General features: G+C 44.0%; 1 protein-coding gene across 1 annotated transcript in view; it reads right to left on the bottom strand.

The window, feature by feature from the left end:
- Positions 1 to 14336, bottom strand: part of ACAP1 (ArfGAP with coiled-coil, ankyrin repeat and PH domains 1) — a 449099-nt gene extending 434763 nt beyond the window's left edge. The window contains exon 1 of the mRNA XM_088464394.1: positions 14094 to 14336. Coding sequence (XP_088320520.1) covers positions 14094 to 14146 — 53 coding nt within the window. The 5' untranslated portion in view covers positions 14147 to 14336. The remainder of the gene's footprint in view (positions 1 to 14093) is intronic.
- Between the last annotated feature and the right edge of the window lie 12658 nt (positions 14337 to 26994).

The raw sequence follows: 26994 nt of genomic DNA, 5'->3' as shown, positions 1-26994 counted from the left end.
ACACACTATACACTGACATACAGATACACACACTATACACTGACATACAGATATACACACTATACACTGACATACAGAGATACACACACTATACACTGACATACAGAGATACACACACTATACACTGACATACAGATATACACACTATACACTGACATACAGATATACACACACTATACACTGACATTCAGATATACACACACTATACACTGACATACAGATATACACACACTATACACTGACATACAGATATACACACACTATACACTGACATACAGATATACATACACTATACACTGACATACAGAGATACACACTATACACTGACATACAGATATACATACTATACACTGACATACAGAGATACATACTATACACTGACGTACAGAGATACACACACTATACACTGACATACAGAGATACACACTATACACTGACATACAGATACACACACTATACACTGACATACAGATATACACACTATACACTGACATACAGATATACACACACTATACACTGACATACAGAGATACACACACTATACACTGACATACAGATATACATACACTATACACTGACATACAGATATACACACACTATACACTGACATACAGATATACATACACTATACACTGACATACAGAGATACACACTATACAGTGACATACAGAGATATACACTATACACTGACATACAGAGATACACACACTATACACTGACATACAGATATACATACACTATACACTGACATACAGAGATACACACTATACAGTGACATACAGAGATATACACTATACACTGACATACAGATATACATACACTATACACTGACATACAGATATACACACTATACACTGACATACAGATATACACACTATACACTGACATACAGATATACATACACTATACACTGACATACAGATATACATACACTATACACTGACATACAGATATACACACTATACACTGACATACAGATATACATACTATACACTGACATACAGAGATACACACACTATACACTGACATACAGAGATACACACACTATACACTAGGGGTGAGCGGGTTCGGATTTCTGAAATCCTAACCCCCCCGAGCCCCCCCGATCCGAGTCCGATCCGAGTCAGGCTCGACTTTTCCCGCCTGACTCGGATCTGAAATCGAGGCAAAACGTCATCATCCCGCCTTCCGAGTCTCGCGGGTTTTGGATCCTATATAAGGTACCCACGTCGGCGCCATTTTCTCACTCGGCTGTGGACAGTGAAGAGGGAGGGTGGGAGTTAGTGCTGTGTAGTGTAGTGTAGTGTAGTGTAGTGTAGTGCTGCTGTTGTCCACTACTTCAAAGTCCATAGGGGCTGGCTGTGTTGTGCTGTGCTGCTGTTGTTAATAGGGGCTGTGTCCACTACTACAAAGTCCATAGGGGCTGGCTGGACTGTGTTGTGCAGTCAGTTCTCCATAGGGGCTGTGTCCACTCCAAAGTCCTGTGCAGTGTCCCAGTCCTAAAGGGGTGCTGTAGTGTTGTCCAGGGGGTGCTCTGTCCATCAGGGGTGCTCCCCCCAAGTGCTAAAAAAATAATATATTTTCTGTGTTTGTGAATTGTGTGCGCAGTAGCCGCACGTGCATCAACCAAGTAGTGCCAAGTGTGCGCCTGTGTCATAAGTAAAGGGTCGGCGGGCTTGACCGTTAAAGGGTGCTTTAACCCCCAAAGTACACTCCAGTCCAAACCAAAAAAAAAATTATTTTCTGTGTTTGTGAATTGTGTGCGCAGTAGCCGCACGTGCATCAACAAAGTAGTGCCAAGCGTGCGCCTGTGTCATAAGTAAAGGGCCGGCTGGCTTGACCGTTAAGGGTGCTGTAACCCCCGAAAGTACACTCCAGTCCAAACCAAAAAAAAAATTATTTTCTGTGTTTGTGAATTGTGTGCGCAGTAGCCGCACGTGCATCAACAAAGTAGTGCCAAGCGTGCGCCTGTGTCATAAGTAAAGGGCCGGCTGGCTTGACCGTTAAGGGTGCTGTAACCCCCAAAGTACACTCCAGTCCAAACCAAAAAAAAAATTATTTTCTGTGTTTGTGAATTGTGTGCGCAGTAGCCGCACGTGCATCAACAAAGTAGTGCCAAGCGTGCGCCTGTGTCATAAGTAAAGGGCCGGCTGGCTTGACCGTTAAGGGTGCTGTAACCTCCAAAGTACACTCCAGTCCAAACCAAAAAAAAAATTATTTTCTGTGTTTAGCCGCACGTATATATCAAAGCGATATAACATAAATGGAGGACCAAACTTTCTCCGATAAAAATAAAATAGAGAAAGATCAAGAACCACTTCCTCCTAGTGCTGAAGCTGCTGCCACTAGTCATGACATAGACAATAACATGCCATCAACGTCGTCTGCCAAGGCCGATGCCCAATGTCATAGTAGAGGGCACATACAATCCCAAATGGCAAAGTTCAGGAAAATGACCTTGAAAAAGACATTTAAATCAGCTGAAGAGAAATGTAAACTTGCCAATATGCCATTTACGACACGGAGTGGCAAGGAACGGCTAAGGTCAATCCCTAGTATGTTCATGACTAGTGGTTCAGCTTCACATGACGATGGAAGCCCTCCTCCCACTAAAAAAATCAAAAGAGTTAAGCTGGCAAAAGCACAGCGAAGAACTGTGCTTTCTAAGAAGATATCACAAATCCCCAAGGAGAGTCCAAGTGTGGTGGTGGTTGCGATGCCTGACCTTCCCAGCACTGGACGGGAAGAGGTGGCTCTTTCCACCATTTGCACGCCCCCTGCAAGTGCTGAAAGGAGCACCCACAGTCCACTTGCTGATATGCAAATTGAAGATGTCACTGTTGAAGTACAACAGGAAGAGGATACTGGTGTAGCTGGCGCTGTGGAGGAAGTTGGCGAGGAGGATTCTGATGGTGATGTGGTTTGTTTAAATCAGGCTCCGGGGGAGACAGGTGTTGTCCGTGGGATGAAAAAGCCCATCACGGTCATGCCTGGGCAGAAGACCAAACATTCCACCTCTTTGGTCTGGCAATATTTCTATCCAAATCCGGACAACAGCTGTCTTGCCATATGTACCATATGTAAAGGTGAAATAAGTAGGGGTAGGGACGTCAACCACCTAGGAACATCCTCCCTTATACGGCACCTGCAGCACGTTCATAAAAAGTTACTGTCAAGTTCAGAAACTTTGGCTAAGACCGTAAGCAGTCCAGGGACACCTAAATCCCGTTGTCCTGTTGTATCCAAGCGCCTGCAAACCACACCGTCAACTCCCTCCTCGTAAATTTCCTCCTTAGTCAGGATCGGAAGTAGTCCTGCAGGCCATGTCACTGGCATGACTGACTCTCCTATCCGGGATTCCTCCGGAGGATCCTGCATTGCTACGCCTACTGCTGCCGCTGCTGCTGTTGCTGCTGCTGGGAGTCGTTCATCATCCCAGAGAGGAAGTAGGAACACCACTACTTTTACTAAACAATTGACGCTCCAACAGTCCTTAGCGAGGAGGATGAAGTACGACAGCAGTCATCCTGAAGCAAAACGTATAACTGAGGCCTTGACTGCTATGTTGGTGTTAGACGTGCGTCCGGTATCCGCCATTAGTGCAGTGGGATTTAGTCAATTGATGGAGGTAGTGTGTCCCCGGTTCCAAATCCCGTCTAGATTCCACTTCACTAGGCAGGCGATACCGAGACTGTACAGAAACGTCAGAAAAAGTGTCCTCAGTGTCCTGAAAAATGCCATTGTACACAATGTCCACTTAACCACGGACATGTGGACAAGTGGAACAGGGCAGACTAAGGACTATATGACTGTGACAGCCCACTGGGTAGATGTATCACCTTACGCAGCAACAGCAGCAGCGTCACCAGTAGCAGCATCTCAGAAACGCCAGCTCGTTACAAGGCAGGCTACGCTGTGTATCACCGGTTTCAGTAAGAGGCACACCGCCGACAACCTCTTAGAGAAACTGAGGGAAATCATCGCCCAGTGGCTTACCCCACTTAGACTCTCCTGGGGATTTGTGATATCTGACAACGCCACCAATATTGTGCGGGCATTACATCTGGGCAAATTCCAGCACGTCCCATGTTTTGCTCACACAATAAACTTGGTGGTGCAGAATTTTCTGAAAAGCGACAGGGGCGTGCAGGAGACGCTTTGGGTGGCCCGAAAAATTTCTGGCCACTTTCGCCATTCAGCGACTGCGTGCCGAAGACTGGAGCACCAGCAAACACTCTTGAACCTGCCCCGCCATCACCTGAAGCAAGAGGTTGTGACGCGGTGGAACTCAACTCTCTATATGCTTCAGAGGATGGAGGAGCAGCAAAAGGCCATACAAGCCTATACATCCACCTATGACATAAGCAAAGGAGGGGGTATGCACCTGACTCAAGCGCAGTGGAGAATGATTTCCGTGTTGTGCAAGGTTCTCCAGCCCTTCGAACTTGCCACACGTGAAGTCAGTTCAGACACTGCCAGCTTGAGTCAGGTCATTCCCCTCATCAGGCTTTTGCAGAAGCAGCTGGAGAAAGTGAAGGAGGAGCTAAGACGGAGCGATTCCGCTCGGCATGTGGGACTTGTGGATGAAGCCCTTCATTCGCTTTGCCAGGATTCCAGGGTGGTCAATCTGTTGAAATCAGACCACTACATTTTGGCCACCGTGCTCGATCCTAGGTTTAAAGCCTATGTGGTGTCTCTCTTTCCGGCCGACACAAGCCTGCAGAGGTGCAAAGACCTGCTGGTGAACACACTGTCAGCTGAAGCGGAACGTGACACGTCAACTGCTCCTTCTTCATTTTCTCCCGCAACTGGGGCTGCCAGGAAAAAACTTAGGTATCCTAAGCAACCCGCTGGCAGTGATGCAGGGCAGGCAGGACCAAGTTTGGACATCTGGTCCGGACTGAAGGACCTGGCAACAATTTCTGACATGTCTACTGTCACTGCATATGATACTGTCACCATTGACAGAATGGTGGAAGATTACATCGGTGACAGCATCCAAGTAGGCATGTCAGACAGTCCATACCTGTACTGGCAGGAAAAAGAGGCAATTTGGAGGCCCCTGTACAAACTGGCTCTATTTTACCTGAGTTGCCCCCCCTCCAGTGTGTACTCCGAAAGAGTGTTTAGTGCAGCCGGGAACCTTGTCAGCGAAAGGCGTAGGAGGTTGCTTCCACAGAATGTGGAGAAGATGATGTTCATCAAAATGAATTATCAGCTCTTCCAGGGAGACCAGCCTCCAGAAGGTACAGAGGGACCTGTGGTGGTGGATTCAAGTGGGGACGAGTTAATACTTTGTGAGGATGAGGATGTACACACTGAAGAGGGTGAGGAATCGGTGGATGAGGAGGATGAGGATGACATCTTGCCTTCGTAGAGCCAGTTTGTGCAGGGACACATTAATTGCCAGCTTGTTTTGTGGGGGCCCAAACGAACCAATCATTTCAGCCACAGTTGTGTGGCAGACCCTGGCGCTGAAATGATTGATTTGTTAAAGTGTGCATGTCCTGTTTATACAACATAAGGGTGGGTGGGAGGGCCCAAGGACAATTTGCATTATGTACTGTTTGGGGCCTAGTTATTCAAACTGCCATCCTGTCTGCCACTGCAGTATCACTCCTAGATGGGCCACGTGTTTGTGCCGCCCACTCGTGTCGCTTAGCATAGTCATCCAGCTACCTCGGTGCAACCTTTTGGACATAAAAACACTATTGTGAGGTGTGAGGTGTTCAGAATAGACTGGAAATGAGTGGAAATTAAGGTTATTGAGGTTAATAATAGCATAGGAGCAGAAAAACCAACAAATTCTGTGATTTTAGCTGTTTTTATGCTTTTTTTCAAAAAAATCCAGATCCAAAACACGAAGAAAGATCCAGATCCAAAACCAAAACACAAAACACGAAAAGTGGCCGGTGCACACCCCTACTATACACTGACATACAGATATACACACTATACACTGACATACAGAGATACACACACTATACACTGACATACAGATATACACACACTATACACTGACATACAGATATACACACTATACACTGACATACAGATATACATACACTATACACTGACATACAGAGATACACATACTATACACTGACATACAGATATACACACACTATACACTGACATACAGATACACACACTATACACTGACATACAGATATACACACTATACACTGACATACAGATATACACACTATACACTGACATACAGATATACACACTATACACTGACATACAGATACACACACTATACACTGACATACAGATACACACACTATACACTGACATACAGATATACACACTATACACTGACATACAGATACACACACTATACACTGACATACAGATATACACACTATACACTGACATACAGATATACACACACTATACACTGACATACAGATATACACACACTATACACTGACATACAGAGATACACACACTATACACTGACATACAGATACACATACACTATACACTGACATACAGATATACACACTATACACTGACATACAGATATACACACTATACACTGACATACAGATATACACACTATACACTGACATACAGATATACACACACTATACACTGACATACAGAGATACACACACTATACACTGACATACAGATATACATACACTATACACTGACATACAGATATACACACTATACACTGACATACAGATATACACACTATACACTGACATACAGATATACACTATACACTGACATACAGATATACACTATACACTGACCTACAGATATACACACTATACACTGACATACAGATATACACACACTATACACTGACATACAGAGATACACACACTATACACTGACATACAGAGATACACACACTATACACTGACATACAGAGATACATACACTATACACTGACATACAGAGATACACACTATACACTGACATACAGATACACACACTATACACTGACATACAGATACACACACTATACACTGACATACAGATATACACACTATACACTGACATACAGAGATACACATACTATACACTGACATACAGATACACACACTATACACTGACATACAGAGATACACATACTATACACTGACATACAGATACACACACTATACACTGACATACAGAGATACACACACTATACACTGACATACAGATATACATACACTATACACTGACATACAGAGATACACACTATACACTGACATACAGATATACACACTATACACTGACATACAGAGATACACACACTATACACTGACATACAGATACACACACTATACACTGACATACAGATATACACACTATACACTGACATACAGATATACACACTATACACTGACATACAGATATATACTATACACTGACATACAGATACACACACTATACACTGACATACAGATATACACACTATACACTGACATACAGATATACACACACTATACACTGACATACAGATATACACACTATACACTGACATACAGATATACACACTATACACTGACATACAGATATACACACTATACACTGACGTACAGATACACACACTATACACTGACATACAGATATACACTGACATACAGATATACACACACTATACACTGACATACAGATATACATACTATACACTGACATACAGATACACACACTATACACTGACATACAGATATACACACACTATACACTGACATACAGAGATACACACTATACACTGACATACAGATACACACACTATACACTGACATACAGATATACACACTATACACTGACATACAGATATATACTATACACTGACATACAGATACACACACTATACACTGACATACAGATATACACACTATACACTGACATACAGATATACACACTATACACTGACATACAGATATACACACACTATACACTGACATACAGATATACACACTATACACTGACATACAGATATACACACACTATACACTGACATACAGATATACACACTATACACTGACGTACAGATACACACACTATACACTGACATACAGATATACACTGACATACAGATATACACACACTATACACTGACATACAGATATACATACTATACACTGACATACAGATACACACACTATACACTGACATACAGATACACACACACTATACACTGACATACAGAGATACACACTATACACTGACATACAGATACACACACTATACACTGACATACAGATATACACACACTATACACTGACATACAGATATACACACACTATACACTGACATACAGATATACACACTATACACTGACATACAGATATACACACTATACACTGACATACAGAGATACACACACTATACACTGACATACAGAGATACACACTATACACTGACATACAGATACACATACACTATACTCTGACGTACAGATATACATACACTATACACTGACATACAGAGATACATACACTATACACTGACGTACAGATATACATACACTATACACTGACATACAGATATACACACTATACACTGACATACAGAGATACACACACTATACACTGACATACAGATATACATACACTATACACTGACATACAGATATACACACTATACACTGACGTACAGATACACACACACTATACACCGACGTACAGATACACACACTATACACTGACATACAGATACATACACTATACACTGACATACAGAGATACACATACTATACACTGACATACAGATACACACACTATACACTGACATACAGAGATACACACACTATACACTGACATACAGATATACATACACTATACACTGACATACAGAGATACACACTATACACTGACATACAGATATACACACTATACACTGACATACAGAGATACACACACTATACACTGACATACAGATACACACACTATACACTGACATACAGATATACACACTATACACTGACATACAGATATATACTATACACTGACATACAGATACACACACTATACACTGACATACAGATATACACACTATACACTGACATACAGATATACACACTATACACTGACATACAGATATACACACACTATACACTGACATACAGATATACACACTATACACTGACATACAGATATACACACTATACACTGACGTACAGATACACACACTATACACTGACATACAGATATACACTGACATACAGATATACACACACTATACACTGACATACAGATATACATACTATACACTGACATACAGATACACACACTATACACTGACATACAGATATACACACACTATACACTGACATACAGAGATACACACTATACACTGACATACAGATACACACACTATACACTGACATACAGATATACACACTATACACTGACATACAGATATACACACTATACACTGACATACAGATATATACTATACACTGACATACAGATACACACACTATACACTGACATACAGATATACACACTATACACTGACATACAGATATACACACTATACACTGACATACAGATATACACACACTATACACTGACATACAGATATACACACTATACACTGACATACAGATATACACACTATACACTGACATACAGATATACACACTATACACTGACGTACAGATACACACACTATACACTGACATACAGATATACACTGACATACAGATATACACACACTATACACTGACATACAGATATACATACTATACACTGACATACAGATACACACACTATACACTGACATACAGATACACACACACTATACACTGACATACAGAGATACACACTATACACTGACATACAGATACACACACTATACACTGACATACAGATATACATACACTATACACTGACATACAGATATACACACACTATACACTGACATACAGATATACACACTATACACTGACATACAGATATACACACTATACACTGACATACAGATACACACACTATACACTGACATACAGAGATACATACACTATACACTGACGTACAGATATACATACACTATACACTGACATACAGATACACATACACTATACTCTGACGTACAGATATACATACACTATACACTGACGTACAGATATACATACACTATACACTGACGTACAGATATACACACTATACACTGACATACAGATATACACACTATACACTGACATACAGAGATACACACACTATACACTGACATACAGATATACATACACTATACACTGACATACAGATATACACACTATACACTGACGTACAGATACACACACACTATACACTGACGTACAGATATACACACTATACACTGACATACAGATATACACACACTATACACTGACATACATATATACACACTATACACTGACATACAGAGATACACACACTATACACTGAGGTACAGATATACACATACTATACACTGACATACAGATATACATACACTATACACTGACGTACAGATACACACACACTATACACTGACGTACAGATATACACACTATACACTGACGTACAGAGATACACACACTATACACTGACGTACAGATATACACACTATACACTGACGTACAGATATACACACACTATACACTGACGTACAGAGATACACATACTATACACTGACATACAGATATACACACACTATACACTGACATACAGATATACACACACTATACACTGACATACAGATATACACACACTATACACTGACATACAGATATACACACTATACACTGACATACAGATATACACACTATACACTGACATACAGATATATACTATACACTGACATACAGATACACACATTATACACTGACATACAGACACATACACTATACACTGACATACAGATACACACACTATACACTGACATACAGACACATACACTATACACTGACATACAGATATACACACTATACACTGACATACAGATATACACACTATACACTGACATACAGATATACACACTATACACTGACATACAGATATACACACACTATACACTGACATACAGATATACATACTGTACACTGACATACAGATATACATACACTATACACTGACATACAGATATACACACTATACACTGACATACAGATATACATACACTATACACTGACATACAGATATACATACACTATACACTGACATACAGATATACACACTATACACTGACATACAGGTATACACACTATACACTGACATACAGATATACACACACTATACACTGACATACAGATATACATACTGTACACTGACATACAGATATACATACACTATACACTGACATACAGATATACACACTATACACTGACATACAGATATACACACTATACACTGACATACAGATACACACATTATACACTGACATACAGACACATACACTATACACTGACATACAGATACACACACTATACACTGACATACAGACACATACACTATACACTGACATACAGATATACACACTATGCACTGACATACAGATACACACACTATACACTGACATACAGATATACACACACTATACACTGACATACAGATATACATACTGTACACTGACATACAGATATACATACACTATACACTGACATACAGATACACACACTATACACTGACATACAGATATACACACTATACACTGACATACAGAGATACACACTATACACTGACATACAGATATACACACTATACACTGACGTACAGATATACATACACTATACACTGACATACAGATACACATACACTATACTCTGACGTACAGATATACATACACTATACACTGACGTACAGATATACACACTATACACTGACATACAGATATACATACACTATACACTGACGTACAGATATACACACTATACACTGACGTACAGATATACACACTATACACTGACATACAGATATACACACACTATACACTGACATACATATATACACACTATACACTGACATACAGAGATACACACACTATACACTGAGGTACAGATATACACATACTATACACTGACATACAGATATACATACACTATACACTGAGGTACAGATATACACATACTATACACTGACATACAGATATACATACACTATACACTGACATACAGATATACATACACTATACACTGACATACAGATATACACACACTATACACTGACGTACAGATACACACACACTATACACTGACGTACAGATATACACACTATACACTGACGTACAGAGATACACACACTATACACTGACGTAAAGAGATACACACACTATACACTGACGTACAGAGATACACACACTATACACTGACGTAAAGAGATACACACACTATACACTGACGTACAGAGATACACACACTATACACTGACGTACAGATATACACACTATACACTGACGTACAGATATACACACACTATACACTGACGTACAGAGATACACATACTATACACTGACATACAGATATACACACACTATACACTGACATACAGATATACACACACTATACACTGACATACAGATATACACACACTATACACTGACATACAGATATACACACTATACACTGACATACAGATATACACACTATACACTGACATACAGATACACACATTATACACTGACATACAGACACATACACTATACACTGACATACAGATACACACACTATACACTGACATCAGATATACACACTATACACTGACATACAGATATACACACTATACACTGACATACAGATATACACACACTATACACTGACATACAGATATACATACACTATACACTGACATACAGAGATACACACACTATACACTGACATCAGATATACACACTATACACTGACATACAGATATACACACTATACACTGACATACAGATATACACACACTATACACTGACATACAGATATACACACTATACACTGACATACAGATATACACACTATACACTGACATACAGATACACACACTATACACTGACATACAGAGATACACACACTATACACTGACATACAGATATACACACACTATACACTGACATACAGATATACATACACTATACACTGACATACAGATATACACACTATACACTGACATACAGATACACATACTACACACTGACATACAGAGATACACACACTATACACTGACGTACAGAGATACATACTACACACTGACATACAGAGATACACACACTATACACTGACGTACAGAGATACACACTATACACTGACGTACAGAGATACACACTATACACTGACATACAGATATACGCACACTATACACTGACATCAGATATACACACTATACACTGACATACAGATATACACACTATACACTGACATACAGATATACACACACTATACACTGACATACAGATATACATACACTATACACTGACATACAGATATACACACTATACACTGACATACAGATATACACACTATACACTGACATACAGATATACATACACTATACACTGACATACAGATATACATACACTATACACTGACATACAGATATACATACACTATACACTGACATACAGATATACACACTATACACTGACATACAGATATACACACTATACACTGACATACAGATATACACACTATACACTGACATACAGATATACATACACTATACACTGACATACAGATATACATACACTATACACTGACATACAGATATACATACACTATACACTGACATACAGAGATACACACTATACACTGACATACAGATATACACACACTATACACTGACATACAGATATACGCACACTATACACTGACATACAGAGATACACACTATACACTGACATACAGAGATACACACTATACACTGACATACAGAGATACACATACTATACACTGACATACAGAGATACACACTATACACTGACATATAGAGATACACATACTATACACTGACATACAGAGATACACATACTATACACTGACATACAGAGATACACATACTATACACTGACATACAGAGATATTCACACTTACACAGTGTAAGAGAAGTGTCAGATATACACACAATAATAATATTACAATCAGATGGAGATTCTATATAACATACAGAATATGGCGCAGAGGGAGGGGCCGATCATCTCACCTTGTGCGTGGAGAGTCCGTCAGACATTCTTCAAAGTCCAGGGTGACTGTCATCACTCAGCCAAAGAGAGACTCACTACAGAGACAGAGAGAGACTGACACGGATAGGCAGAGACTGCCACACAGAGAGGGAGAGACTGCCCGAGAGAGAGAGACTGACGGAGAGCAAGAAAGAGACTGGCAGAGAGAGGGAGAGAATGATAGAGAGTGACTGTCCGAGAGAGAGAGAGAGACTAACAGATAGCGAGACACTGACACAGAGAGTGTAAGAGATTAACTCAGAGAGCGAGAGAGACTGACCATGCAAGCAATACACTGATCACTGTAAGAGACAACCTGGAAATGACATGTGAAAGAGGAAGAGACACCCTCTTCCTCAGGAAGGAAGAAGACTGATAAGAGACAGCCCAGGTGGAGAGGTGAGACAGCTCTTTTAGAATGTAATAAGAATATATCAGGCCGGATGTTGTAATATGTGACATCCAGACTGGATATACGTATTACTGCCTCGCATGGTAACAACGCTGACTATAAAGCTTCATCTATAAACTAGAGATGTGCGCCAACCCCCGTGTTTTGGTTTTGGATCTCCCCTGGTTTTTGATCTGAATTGGTTTTGCCAAAACCTCACCTCCCTGTTTTGTTTTCGTGTTTTGGTTTTTTAGCTGTTTTTTATTTTTTAAGAAAAAAATCCAGATCCAATCACATAAAATGGGTCTTTTTTGTTCCTACAGTATTAATAACCTCAATAACATTTATTTCCACTCGTTTCCAGTCAATTTTGACCACCTCACAGCTCACAATATAGATTTTTTTCATCTAGTTAAAGGGCCAAAAGGTTGCATCCAGCTTGCTGGCTCAAAACTGATTATTAATAATTATATCAGAGTTGAGGACTGTGCAAAGATGATGGTTGGGATACCCTTGATGATTGAAGAATTGATAGTTGGTGCAGCCCCTGGCTGGAAAATTGATCAATTTTACAGCCAGGGGCTGCACCCAATTAATTGTTTTTTAATTAATTTATTAATAAATCATTGGTTCCTAAACCAACCATAACATTAATTTAAAATGTCAGGCAGCAATGCCCCAACCAGTACATAATCGAAAGGAAAAAGGTGCAAGATGGAATAGTCTTGGGCCCTCCCACCCACCCTTATCTTGTATACGAAACAGGATAGTTTAACAAACCAATCTTTTCAGCGACAAGGACTGCCAATTGTGGCTGAAATGATTGGCTTGTTTGGACCCCCATAAAACAAGCTGCCAGTGTGCATTGGAAATGAAAATGATCCCCTTCACAAACTAGCTTTACATTACAAGTTGTCATCATCCCCATCAGTGTGTACATCCTCCTTCATACAATATTAATTTGTCCCTGCTGGAATCCACCATAGGCGCCTCCGTAATTGTTTGATGTAATTGTTGGTCAAGGTCTTCCTCATGGAATTTGTAATTTATTTTAATGAACATCATCTTTTCCACATTTTGAGGAAGTAACCTCCTACCCCGATCACTGACAAGGTTCCCAGCTGCACTGAAAACTCTTTCAGAGTAGACACTGGAGGGTGGGCAACTTAAGTACAGCAAAGCCAGTTTGTGTATGGGACTCCAAATTGCCTCTTTTTCCTGCCAGTACTGAAAGGGACTGTCTGATATGTCTATTAGGCTGTTATCTCTGAAATAGTCCTCCACCATTCTGTGAATGGAGACCGCATCACACATAGTCACGATAGAAGACATGTCACTAGTAGGCAGTTCTCTCAGGCCTGACCAGATGTCATTTATTGGTGAATGATCTGCATGACCAGCAGGCATTCTGTAAGGAAAATTTTGTTTTATTCCTGGCAGCTGCAGAAACTGAAGGAGGAGATGATAGCATTTCACATGCGGCTGCAGCTGACAATTTTTTTACCAACAGCTCTTTGCATAATTTTAGATTTGGGTCTGTTTGAAAAATATATTTTGGTGACCATTCTGGATCCTAGGTTTAAGTCCTACCTTGTGATTTTTTTTTTCCGATTTCAATAGATTGATGACTCTTGGATCCTGGTGAAGTGAATCAAGGGCTTGATCCACCAGTTTGACATACTTTGCGCAATCTCTCCGTTTCACCTCCTCCTTCAGTTTCTCCAGATGTTTTTGCAAAAGTCTGATGAGGGGAATGACTTGACTCAAGCTGGCAGTGTCTGAACTAACGTCACGTGTGGCAAGTTCAAAGGGTTTGAGTACCTTGCACAACACAGAAATTATTCTCCAATGCACTTGGAGGTGCATTCCCCCTCCATGGCCTATGTCATAGTCCATTGTATAGCCCTGGACAGCCTTTTGCTGTTCCTCCATCCGCTGAAGCATATATAGGGTAGAATTCCACCAAGTTACTATCTCTTGGTTCAGCTGATGGAAGGACAAATTTAACAGTACCTGCTGGTCATGCAATCTTCAACAAGTGGTCACCAAATGTCTAAAATGTCCGAATATTTTTTCCGGGCCACCGAGAGCATCTCCTGCATGCCCCTGTTCTTTTTTAAAAAATGTTGCACCAAGAAAATTAATTGTATGAGCAAAACATGGGACGTGTTGGAATTCGCCCACGTGTAAAGCTGTCACAATATTGGTGGCATTGTCCGAAAAATCACAAATCCCAAGGAGAGTCCAAGTGGGGTAAGCCATTTAGCAATGATTTCCCTGAGTTTTTCTAATAGGTTCTCAGTGGTATGCCACTTAATGAAACCAGTTATACAAAGAGTGGCCTGCCTCTGTATCAGCTGTCTTTTGGTAGATGTTGCTGTTGTAGGCAATACACCTACCCAGTGGGCTGTCAGTCATGGAATGCCCTGTCCCACTTGTCCACATATCAGTGGTCAAGTGGACAGTTGATACAATGGCATTTCTGAGGACATTAAAAAAAAACCTTATTAATGTCCTTGTACAGACTTGGAATTGCTGTTCTAGTGAAGTGGAATCTAGAAGGGATCTGGTAGTGAGGACACAGGACCTTTAATGAACTGTTGAAAACCCACTGCACTAATGGCGGATACTGGATGCACATCTAATACCAGCATAGCTGTTATGGCGTCAGTAATCTGCTGTGTAAATCGGTGATTGTGGTCATACTTGTTTGCCCCTGCAAACGATTGTTTAACAGTTACAAGTTGTCTTCCTCCTGATCCCCTTCTGCGATGAAGGTCCACTCACAGCAACAGCAGCAGCAACAGGCATAGTCATCAAGGATCCTTCTAAGGAATCACGTATAGGAGAGGAGTCAATCATGCTTCGATTACCAACACTGGATGCAGCAGGACTACTCCTGATGACTAATAAGGATGTTGATGATGCAGGTGTTGGAGATCGAAGGCGCTTGGATCTCAAAGAGAGGGAGCAGGTAGGTAACACTGGACTTGTTACGTTTTGAGTTTTGGAACTTGGCGACATACACTTTGATATTTGATGAATGCACTCCAAGTGATGTAACAAGGAGGAGGTTCCTAGGTGATTTAGGTCCCTCCCTCTACTCACTCTTGCTTGGCAATGGTCACATATGGTTTGACAACTGTTGTCCGGTTCGGGGTGGAAATAATTCCACACGTGAGAAGTAGATTTTTTTTTGTCTTTTGATAACAATGGGCTTTGACTTTTTCAAACCCTGGGCAACAGCTGTTGCCTTACTTATACAAAGGACATCCTCTGCATCAACATCCTCATCACCAACATCTTCATCATCAACATCCTCATCATCCTTAGCACCTTCAACTACCAAAATATCGTCCTCCATGTGCAATTCCACAGAAGCATCCTCAATGACTACGTCTGCAAGATGTTGGCTGCCCTACCCCACATTTATAGAGGGCACACAAATGTTGGAACTTGGAGGATCCTCCAGTACACTAGTATTTAGGTCTGGCTCACACATGGCAACTGCGGACACAATTGCACTCTCCTCAGGGATATGCGATTTCGATTTCTCAGGGCACACAGTTGGTTTTGCCAAAGGGCTATCAGAATCAGAACCATCAGTCTTCCTAAAGAAAGGCCAAGGCCTTATCCTTTCCTTGCCACTTCGTGTAGTGAAGGGCATATCGCCAATTTTTTGTTTATCTAAAGGCAAATTTCCTTTCAATTTTTTTTCTTTACTTCGGTAAAAGTAGCTTTATGGAGCGTACACACGGTCAGATTTGTCAGACTTGTCAGATTTGTCAGATGAATGATTAAACGATCTGAACGATTTGACCAAAGTTTTGAACGATTTGAACGATTGAACGATTTTTGACTGCATTAAAATGAATGGAATCGTCCAAGTCTGACTGCAAACCCATCAGATATCAGATATCGTTATCTGACAAACGGGAACGCGCATCGTTGATCGTCCATCGTTCAGGCATGTCAGATATGAACGATTTTCCTTCAGATATGAACGACTGAACGATTTTTAAATCGTTATCGTCTATATCTGAAGAAAAAATCTGATCGTGTGTATGCACCATTACTGATGGCATGACTTAGGCCCTGGGGCAAGGGCCTTCACAGAGGACGAGGAAGTTGATTCCATTCTGCAAAGCCACACCCACTCATGGTTGCACTCTTCGGGGCATAGCCGCATGTCATGCCCCCCTGTCCTCACCATTCAATGGGCAGGGGAGAGGCTAGACTACCCAGTAGCTGCTGTGCTGCTCCGCTGATTAATCCCAGGTCAGCGCAGCAACAACTGCTGAACAGCCAACAGCCCCTGCCTCTCATGCCAGTGTGGCTGCTCGGTGACACCATCCAAGGGGATAACACCAAAATAGCAGAGCAGCTCTGCTATTCTGGTGTCACACCATTGGATGGTGTCACCCGGTGCAGCCCGCACCCACCTTGTGACGCCAGTGGGCAGCATTAGCTTACATTGCTGACTTGCTGCTTTTTGTGCAGTTAAGCCTAACACGCACACAAATATAAATTACACAAAGAAATACATTAGATTTGAGTCCAGAACTTGGGCCCAGATGGACGCAGTAGACAGCACCAGCCCAGAATGGATCAGAACTCCCTCAAAACCCCTGCACTTGCCATTATGAAACCTCTGATGTTCCCACTGTTAGGTGCCACCCCTGGTTTGAACGCAGGGGCTGGGTACTGAGCATGTCATTCCCTGCTCCCCCCCTGTGGATATCGGTGCCGGCCAGTCTCGTAATGGCCACTTTGGTACAAAGGAAAGTTAATCATGTTGATAAGAGGGCTGGCTCCCCTGGGGCTATAGAAGGAGTCCCTGTTACCCCTCATAGTCATTTGTGATGTCACATGCCGTCCAGCTGGCTATAGCTTCCTGTCTAGCGCTTATAGAGAGGGGGGCTGTGGGGGATATCAGCTTTGTCACTTCCTATGGGGGGATATCAGCAGGTGTACACAAATATTATACACTGATAGGCACATACACTTGTATACACAGTTTACCTGCATATTACACACAGTAACACAACATGGTCAGACCCATTTATATAAGGTCATATTAATGTCCCATACACAGCCCTGTCCCCAGCACAATATGATGCACAAATACGTCATCTGCATATAATACGTCCCATTCCCCTGACACACATACAGTGGTGCTGAGCAGGAGCACCAGCTATTCCCCCTCCTGCCCTTATACACTGGGAAGCAGGAACAGGCTGTAATAAGTACACGATTATGGGACGGCCCAGGCTGCAGGCTTGTATCACATGGAGGGGGGGGGGGCTACATTGGTTGGTCATCACATACCTCCCCTACTTTTTCCAGCCGCTGGCAGAGATCACACCCTGTCCACCTTGGTCAAACAGTTGCTGGCTCAGTTTGCCATCTGAGCACACAGGCCCTTTCGCTGGATCTGGGGGAGCTCTGCTCAGCAGTTCACAGTCTTTACAACTCCCTCCAGAGTCCCAGGCCCTGGGTTCACTCACCCTCCCCAGTGGGGTGCAACCCACCTCAGAGATTCGTCCCTTCTCCTCCTCCTCCTCCTTCTGGGGCCTCACTCCCATCACCTCTGGTGTATCAGGGAGGAGAATTATCTGGGGCACCAGGACCACATCAGGGAGACTACCAGGGGTAGGCCATGACTGGGGGTCTCTCTCAGCATCCCATACCAGGGCTGGAGTTGGCTGCAGGGGAGCAGGGAGTTTCTGCACTTTTTCTCCCCGGGATACCCCCTCAAAAGCCTCTGCCCCCTCCCCTGGGCCTATTACCTCTGTTACCCCCTCAGGGATTAATAACTGGGCCTCATCTGGGGTGTTCTCCATCTTGGTCACTGTTGCTCTCTCCTTCCCAAGCCCGGCCGGCTGAGGGACTGGTGGGATGTAATCGTGGGGCTGGACTGCTGGCGTCTCCATCCTGGCCCCAGATGCTTCATCCCTTTCACTCAGTTGCACAGAGCTGGGAAGTTGCACAGAGCTGGGAAGTGATGATTCTTCCCTGGATCTGAACAAACTCCTTGTTCAGTATACTGCCCGTGGGATCCTCCTGAACCTCCAGCGGGTCAGAGTCTCTTCTAATCCCCACTCCAGTTGGATTTTCCTCTGAGCCTGCTTCACTGATCTGCTCAGGGATTTTAACAGAGCCGAGGGAAGAGGGGGCACATTGTACTTCCTTCTCCTCTGTCTCTAGCACTGGAACTTCAGCAATAATAGTCACAGTTTCCAGGCTATGGTCTGCTATGGGGGTATTTCCTGCTACAGCACTTACCCCCTTCTCTGGCTCTGCTCCAGGCTCACGCTGCCTCTGCCCATCAGAATTGCATGGAACCACTGCATTGGGATTCCCCACTGCATAATGGGAATAGACATCCTCTTCCACGTTCTGCTCTGCCAGAATTACAGTCTGATGTCAGGGGCCTTTGTGAGTCACAGAGCCCTGGGGCCATGTTGTACTGACAGACTGCAGCAAACTCCCCATCTTCCAACTCAGTAAATGGGAACAGTTCTGATAATTCTTCTGGGGTCAGTGGGGTGACTGGTTCTGCAACTTCTCCAGGGGACATAAACTGCTGCAGACGACGCACTTCCGCCTCCACTCTGAGATGCTGGTCCAGCCAACTCAGGGAATTCAGCTGTCCCTGTGCTACCGCTTCATCCATAGCATCCTCAAAGCATTGTAGGAGACATTGCAGCTGCTCCGGGACACTGTTCAGCTCTCCTGGACTAAGGACCCATTTCCTATACACACTGAAGGCATTGATTGGGTTATCCTGCTGATCATGCACCCATCAGATAAGAGTGCAGTGTGTGCAGCCTTGGGCAGGGATGTGGCTATGGAGCTGCCATTCTCATTTTTGCTAATGGATTGCTGGATTTGGCCACCAGCATTTCTTTCATCTCCCCACCTTGTAGCCCTGCAGTGGACCCCTTCGGTCATCCACCCGGGTGGCACCATCCTCTGGTCTTCCCTCTGGGTTCTCTTCACTGGTTCCTTCCCAGGCACCATTCTAGCCAGTGCTCGGGCCTTAGCGGCCTGGCTTCTCTGCCATATCTGGCACATGGAGTTACTTACTTCCATCATGAACTGTTTCCACTCCAATGTATCCAGCAGATTCTCTTCTGCAGCATCACTTTTACACTGCATGAACTCATCTATCTGGTTTTCCATTTTCTCCTCTGTAGTGGCTCCTGTCCACAAGCGAGTCCACTGACACACTTCATCCCTGCGTCACTTTGCTGGACCCCCCATCACTGCATCCTCCATTTCTGGGACCCAGCACACTCCTCTGTTTCCTCCAGACAGCCAACACTCACGTGGCAGTAGGGCTTCGGTCTGCATTGTTTACGGGACCTCCTCACTCCATCTTGTTTCTGGGACATGGCACACTCCTCCGTTCTCTCGCTTGCAGGGTATGTCCCCCCTGGACAAGCCGACACTCAAACGGAACTTCGCTCCCGCTTAGTGTCCTCACACATGTTCCTCTTTCACTACCTCTGGGCACCCTCTGCTAGGAATTATGGTTTCTGGTTCCCTCCAAAGTGAGCTAATACTGGCCAGTTACTGGCTATTGTGTATTCAGAGCCTGGTCGTACCACGATATGAACCCCTAGCTCTCCTGTCTTTGGGCTGTGCGATTCCACTGCTTGCCACCAAATGTGAGGATCCCGGGTTTATACGTGCGTTATTTTTGCCCTTATGCTGTATACCGCCTTGAGAAAGGCAGAAAGGTTATAGCCCCCTCTCGCACAGTACCCCGGGTCATTTGTGAGTCCCTTTAGATCACACAGGAAATGACACAATAGCAAAGGTATAATGATACCTTCAGGGTTGGACTGGCCCACAGGGGTACAGGGGAAATCCCCAGTGGACCACACCCCCCTCTTCTAGGAGTCAGGTTCCAGACTCAAATGATAGATTGTTACTCTATAAGTTGGTCAGTTACCAAGTGGAGAAGGACCAATGATCAGCATAGGGGCTTGGCTCCCTTCTATAGAAACTACACCAAGAATTGCCTAATGGTTATCCATGCATCTGTGGTGGCTGGCCACACCCCCTCTAGTAGATAACCAAACCCCTTAAGCATGGGCCCCTACCACTGCAGCCCCCGGTGGGTCCTTCATGCCCAGGCCGACACTGGATACCTTTATATTACACATACACTACTTCTACATGTAACACAGCAACTACAACTATATACAATATATACAGAAATGCCAGTAATATAAGCTAAACCTTGGGGGACACATGTCCCTATAGTATAGGCCCCTGTAGTGTTAGAAAGGTGGACAGTTACTCTGCCTGGCTTACCAGCCTGGGCTGGGGACACCACACTTGTGCGACTGCTGTGCGGCTCCACGCTTCTCCAGGAAATGGCTTCTTCATCCCTGACTTGTGGTTCCCGGCTGCTTGCCCTGACCGTCCTTTGCTCGCCAAGAGCAGGGTGTGCAGACCAGTCACCTAGCTCCAGCTAGCGCATCAGTCCTGTGGAGAGCCGTGCTGGGATCAAGTGGCTGATCCCAGCATCGGCACAAGAAGAGGAGATGTGTCCCCTGTGGTACACATCAGCGTCCAGCACTGGGATGCTATTTCTGCTCCCAGCATCAGGGAAGCAGAGGCGGTGGGTAGCCGGCGCTGGGACAGAGTATCTGTTCCCAGCGCCAGTCAAGCGTTGGATGCGGCGCACTGTACTTGGCTCCGGGTGCAGGCTTATTGTAGCCCGCCACCCGGCAGCCTGGTTACAGCGGCGGGTGTATGGCTCTAGCTGCGAGCCGAACATGGCTCGTGCGCCAGCAGCCAATAGGAGGCAGACATAATAAGCCAATAGCGGCTCGCTTCGTCATAGCCCCACCCACTCGTGGCATCTTGTAATAGACGCCGCTGAGTGGGAAAAGACTGTTCGGCAGCAGAGAGGGAGGAGAGAAGACCTCCTGAAGAGAGCGTCGCGGCAACAGGTCCAGCGGCCGCGGAAGAGGCCAGAAGACCCCGCTGTCAAGAAAGAAGACAGGCGGCGCCGGCTGAAAGAGGAGAAGAGGCGGCGCCGCTGGCCATGCGGCTGATGACGGAGAGGACTGCAGTGGAGGAGTGAAAAAGAGCTTCACGAAGCACCCCACTGCAGCCTCTTCCAATGGAGCAGGTAGGCCCTCCGTGAGGCCTACCATATACCCCCCTCCCTAGACAACAAGGATTGTCGGGCACTTGGCCCGTGGGGCATTGTTGAGCACTAATGGGCATTAATGGGCATTAGGCCCAATAAAAGGATTGACCCTTAATTAGGTGTGAGTGACCTGGGTACTAGGCCCAGGTCACAATTGGGAAAAGTAGGCAGGCAGCTTGCCCAAGCCACCCAACCTATAAGGTGGCCTGGGTATTAGGCCCAGTCCACTAAGGGAGCCCCACAGTTAGGCAGGCCCATAGGCCTGAGCCCCATGTAATGTGGCGCTGGGCATTAGGCCCAGGCCACTACCAGAGCCCATCATTAGGCAGGCCCATTGGCCTGAGCCGCAATAAAGAAAGGGGACTCTGGGCAGTAGTCCCAAGTCCCACCTATGCCCTGTATTAGGCAGGCTTAAATGCCTGAGCCGCTGGTAAGACCTTGGGCGTTAGGCCCAGGGCCCTGAGCCCATTAAGAGTAGACCACTGGTGTAGAAAGTTGGCAGCCCCCATGCACTTGATTAGAGATGTGAGCAGAAACCCCCGTGGAGAGCTGTCCAGCTCCCATCAATAAGCTAAGTGTTTCCCCAGTTACTGAGAAGAGGAGCTGGCCAGCTCTGGATAGGTAGGTAGCAGGCATTTAAAGGGACAGCACCGTGTTTTGCTCGTGTACTTATAGTCTGTGATTGGTGTTCCGTGCAGGGTAAAAGTTCAGTTATTGTTATACATGTCGCACTACACACACTGTAGGTTGAGGGCGATGTTGTCTTAGTATGTGTAGTTGCGTGACATAGGTTTAGGCCCTGCACAGCTGTGTTGTGTATCTCCTTACAGGGACCTGTAGGCGAGTGAGCGGACGAAGAGCAAGAGTGGATACGGTGAGAATATATGTGTGTACTGTCTCTCCCTGTTTATTTGTCACTACCTATCCTTCCTTCCTTCTGGGCGGACGGTGAACCTTGCATCCCGGTGCAAGGACAGGTCTTCACCTGGTGCGTGAGTACAGATAGGTGAAAATTCATGATCTGAGGCCAATGATGATCTTCACTTAAAACCTGAATTTATCCTTCGGTTCGGTAGGGCATGTTGGTCGATGTGAGGAGGGACGGTACTCACATAGTCTCCTTCCTCCTAGGTCATAGTGTCCATGTTGTATTTGGGAGTTCCAGAACCGTCTGTTCAACAAATGGCCTGAAGGTGAGAGGGTGCGACACAAGGTAAGGAACGGAAATACACCTGCATGGCAGAAGGCACTGCACCGCACCCCTCTTACAGTCCCACACCACGGGACTGCTCCGGTGGGAGCGTATGCTTGGGCAGAATCTCCCAACTCCTGCCCAGCCTGGCTCCTGCCACTCAGGCTAGGAACTCTGCTACCCTCGGGTGTCAGGTCAGAACTCCCTCAAAACCCTTGCACTTGCCATTATGAAACCTCTGATGTTCCCACGGTTAGGTGCCACCCCTGATCCCTAGTATTGGTTGGTTTGAATGCAGGGGCTGGGGACTGAGCAGTTCGTGATCACATCATTCCCTGCTCCCCCCCTGTGGATATTGGTGCCGGACAGTCTCGCAATGGCCACTTTGGTACAAAGGAAACTAAATCATGTTGATAAGAGGGCTGGCTCCCCTGGGGCTATAGAAGGAGTCCCTGTTACCCCTCATAGTCATTTGTGATGTCACATGCCGTCCAGCTGGCTATAGCTTCCTGTCTAGCGCTTATAGAGAGTGGGGGCTATGGGGGATATCAGCTTTGTCACTTCCTATGGGGGGATATCAGCAGGTGTACACAGATATTATACACTGATAGGCACAAACACTTGTATACACAGTTTACCTGCATATTACACACAGTAACACAACATGGTCAGACTCCTTGATATAAGGTCTCATTAATGTCCCATACACAGCCCTGTCCCCAGCACAATATGATGCACAAATACGTCATCTGCATATAATACGTCCCATTCCCCTGACACATATACAGTGGTGCTGAGCAGGAGAACCAGCTATTCCCCCTCCTGCCCTTATTACAGCCGGCTTTCTGCTTCCCAGTGTAATAAGTACATGATTTTGGGACGACCCAGGCTGCAGGCTTGTATCACGCTGGGGAGGGCGTACATAGATCGTCACACACCTTATGTGTGTTGGTAGTATAAGATATGTGTTAGTAAGGGGTATATGAGGTATAAGGTGTATATAGATGAAGCATTATAGTCAGTGTTAGGTCATACTTGTATATCTTATACTACCAACTCACATAATAATTATGACATAACAACACTGACTATAATGCGCTTTTTAATCTAAGTGCGCATATCCTAATAGAAGAACGAACATTATTAGAAAAAGAATTACATTTCGCCCCTTCAACTAAAATAGATCAATTTGATATTTTTATTGATAGCCAAAATTTTCTAAGGAAATTGAGTCTCAGAAAGTTCTTTAAAGATAAATCAGGTTTAAAAATCCCCTCCCCTAAAACCTTCTGATCAATATTGTCTAAGTCCACTTTTTATCCATCTTATTCGAAAGGAAACTTTTTGCTTGGTAAAAGGTCTAGAAAATGTGATAAAAGCAATATTAGAGTTGTGATCGCTTTTCTTTCCTTAAAGGACAGGTTAAACTGAAGTGAGGACAAAGAATTAACAATTAAGCCTGCAGATAAGTTCGGGATGGGGAGTTGTCCTTTTAAATCGAAATGATTATGAGGCAGAAATATACAAACAATTACATCATAAAGATACATACATCGTAAAATGTGCGGGGATCCCACTAAGAAGTTCACCTTGCAATTAAAAGACTTAATTGAAAAATACAATAAAAAGGCAATTTAACTGATAAAGAATCTAAATTTCTATTCAAAGAAACCCCCGTCATTCCAACAATATATATCTTGCCGAAAGTCCACAAGGACCCTCTTTGCCCGGGAGGCAATCGGGAAGCCGACTGCCTAAATACCGGCAGCCGGCTTCCCGACTGTCTTATCCCGGCAAGGGTGAAATGCTGGGTGTCTAGATGTAGACGCCCGCATTTCCCCGATGCCGGGAGACCGGTGCCCGGCATCACGATCGTAGTGATGCCGGGCGCCGCGAGCGGACAGCCGCGCGGGGGCGGGGGGAGGGTTAGGTTTAGGGCTCCCGGGGGGGACTTAGAGTTAGGCACCCCCCCGGAAGGGTTAGGCTAGGGGGAGGGAGGGTTAGAGTTAGGCACCCCTGGGGGGGACTTAGGGTTAGGCACCACCCCGGGGGACTTGGGTTTAGGCAGCGGGGAAGGGGGTGGTTAGGGTTAGGCACTTGGGGGGGAAGTTAGGGTTAGGCACCCCT

This window comes from Taudactylus pleione, unplaced genomic scaffold (assembly GCF_031769625.1).
Source record: "Taudactylus pleione unplaced genomic scaffold, aTauple2 ptg001664l, whole genome shotgun sequence".
In the NCBI taxonomy this organism is placed as follows: Eukaryota; Metazoa; Chordata; class Amphibia; order Anura; family Myobatrachidae; genus Taudactylus; species Taudactylus pleione.
This window is presented reverse-complemented; position numbering and strand designations above follow the sequence as displayed.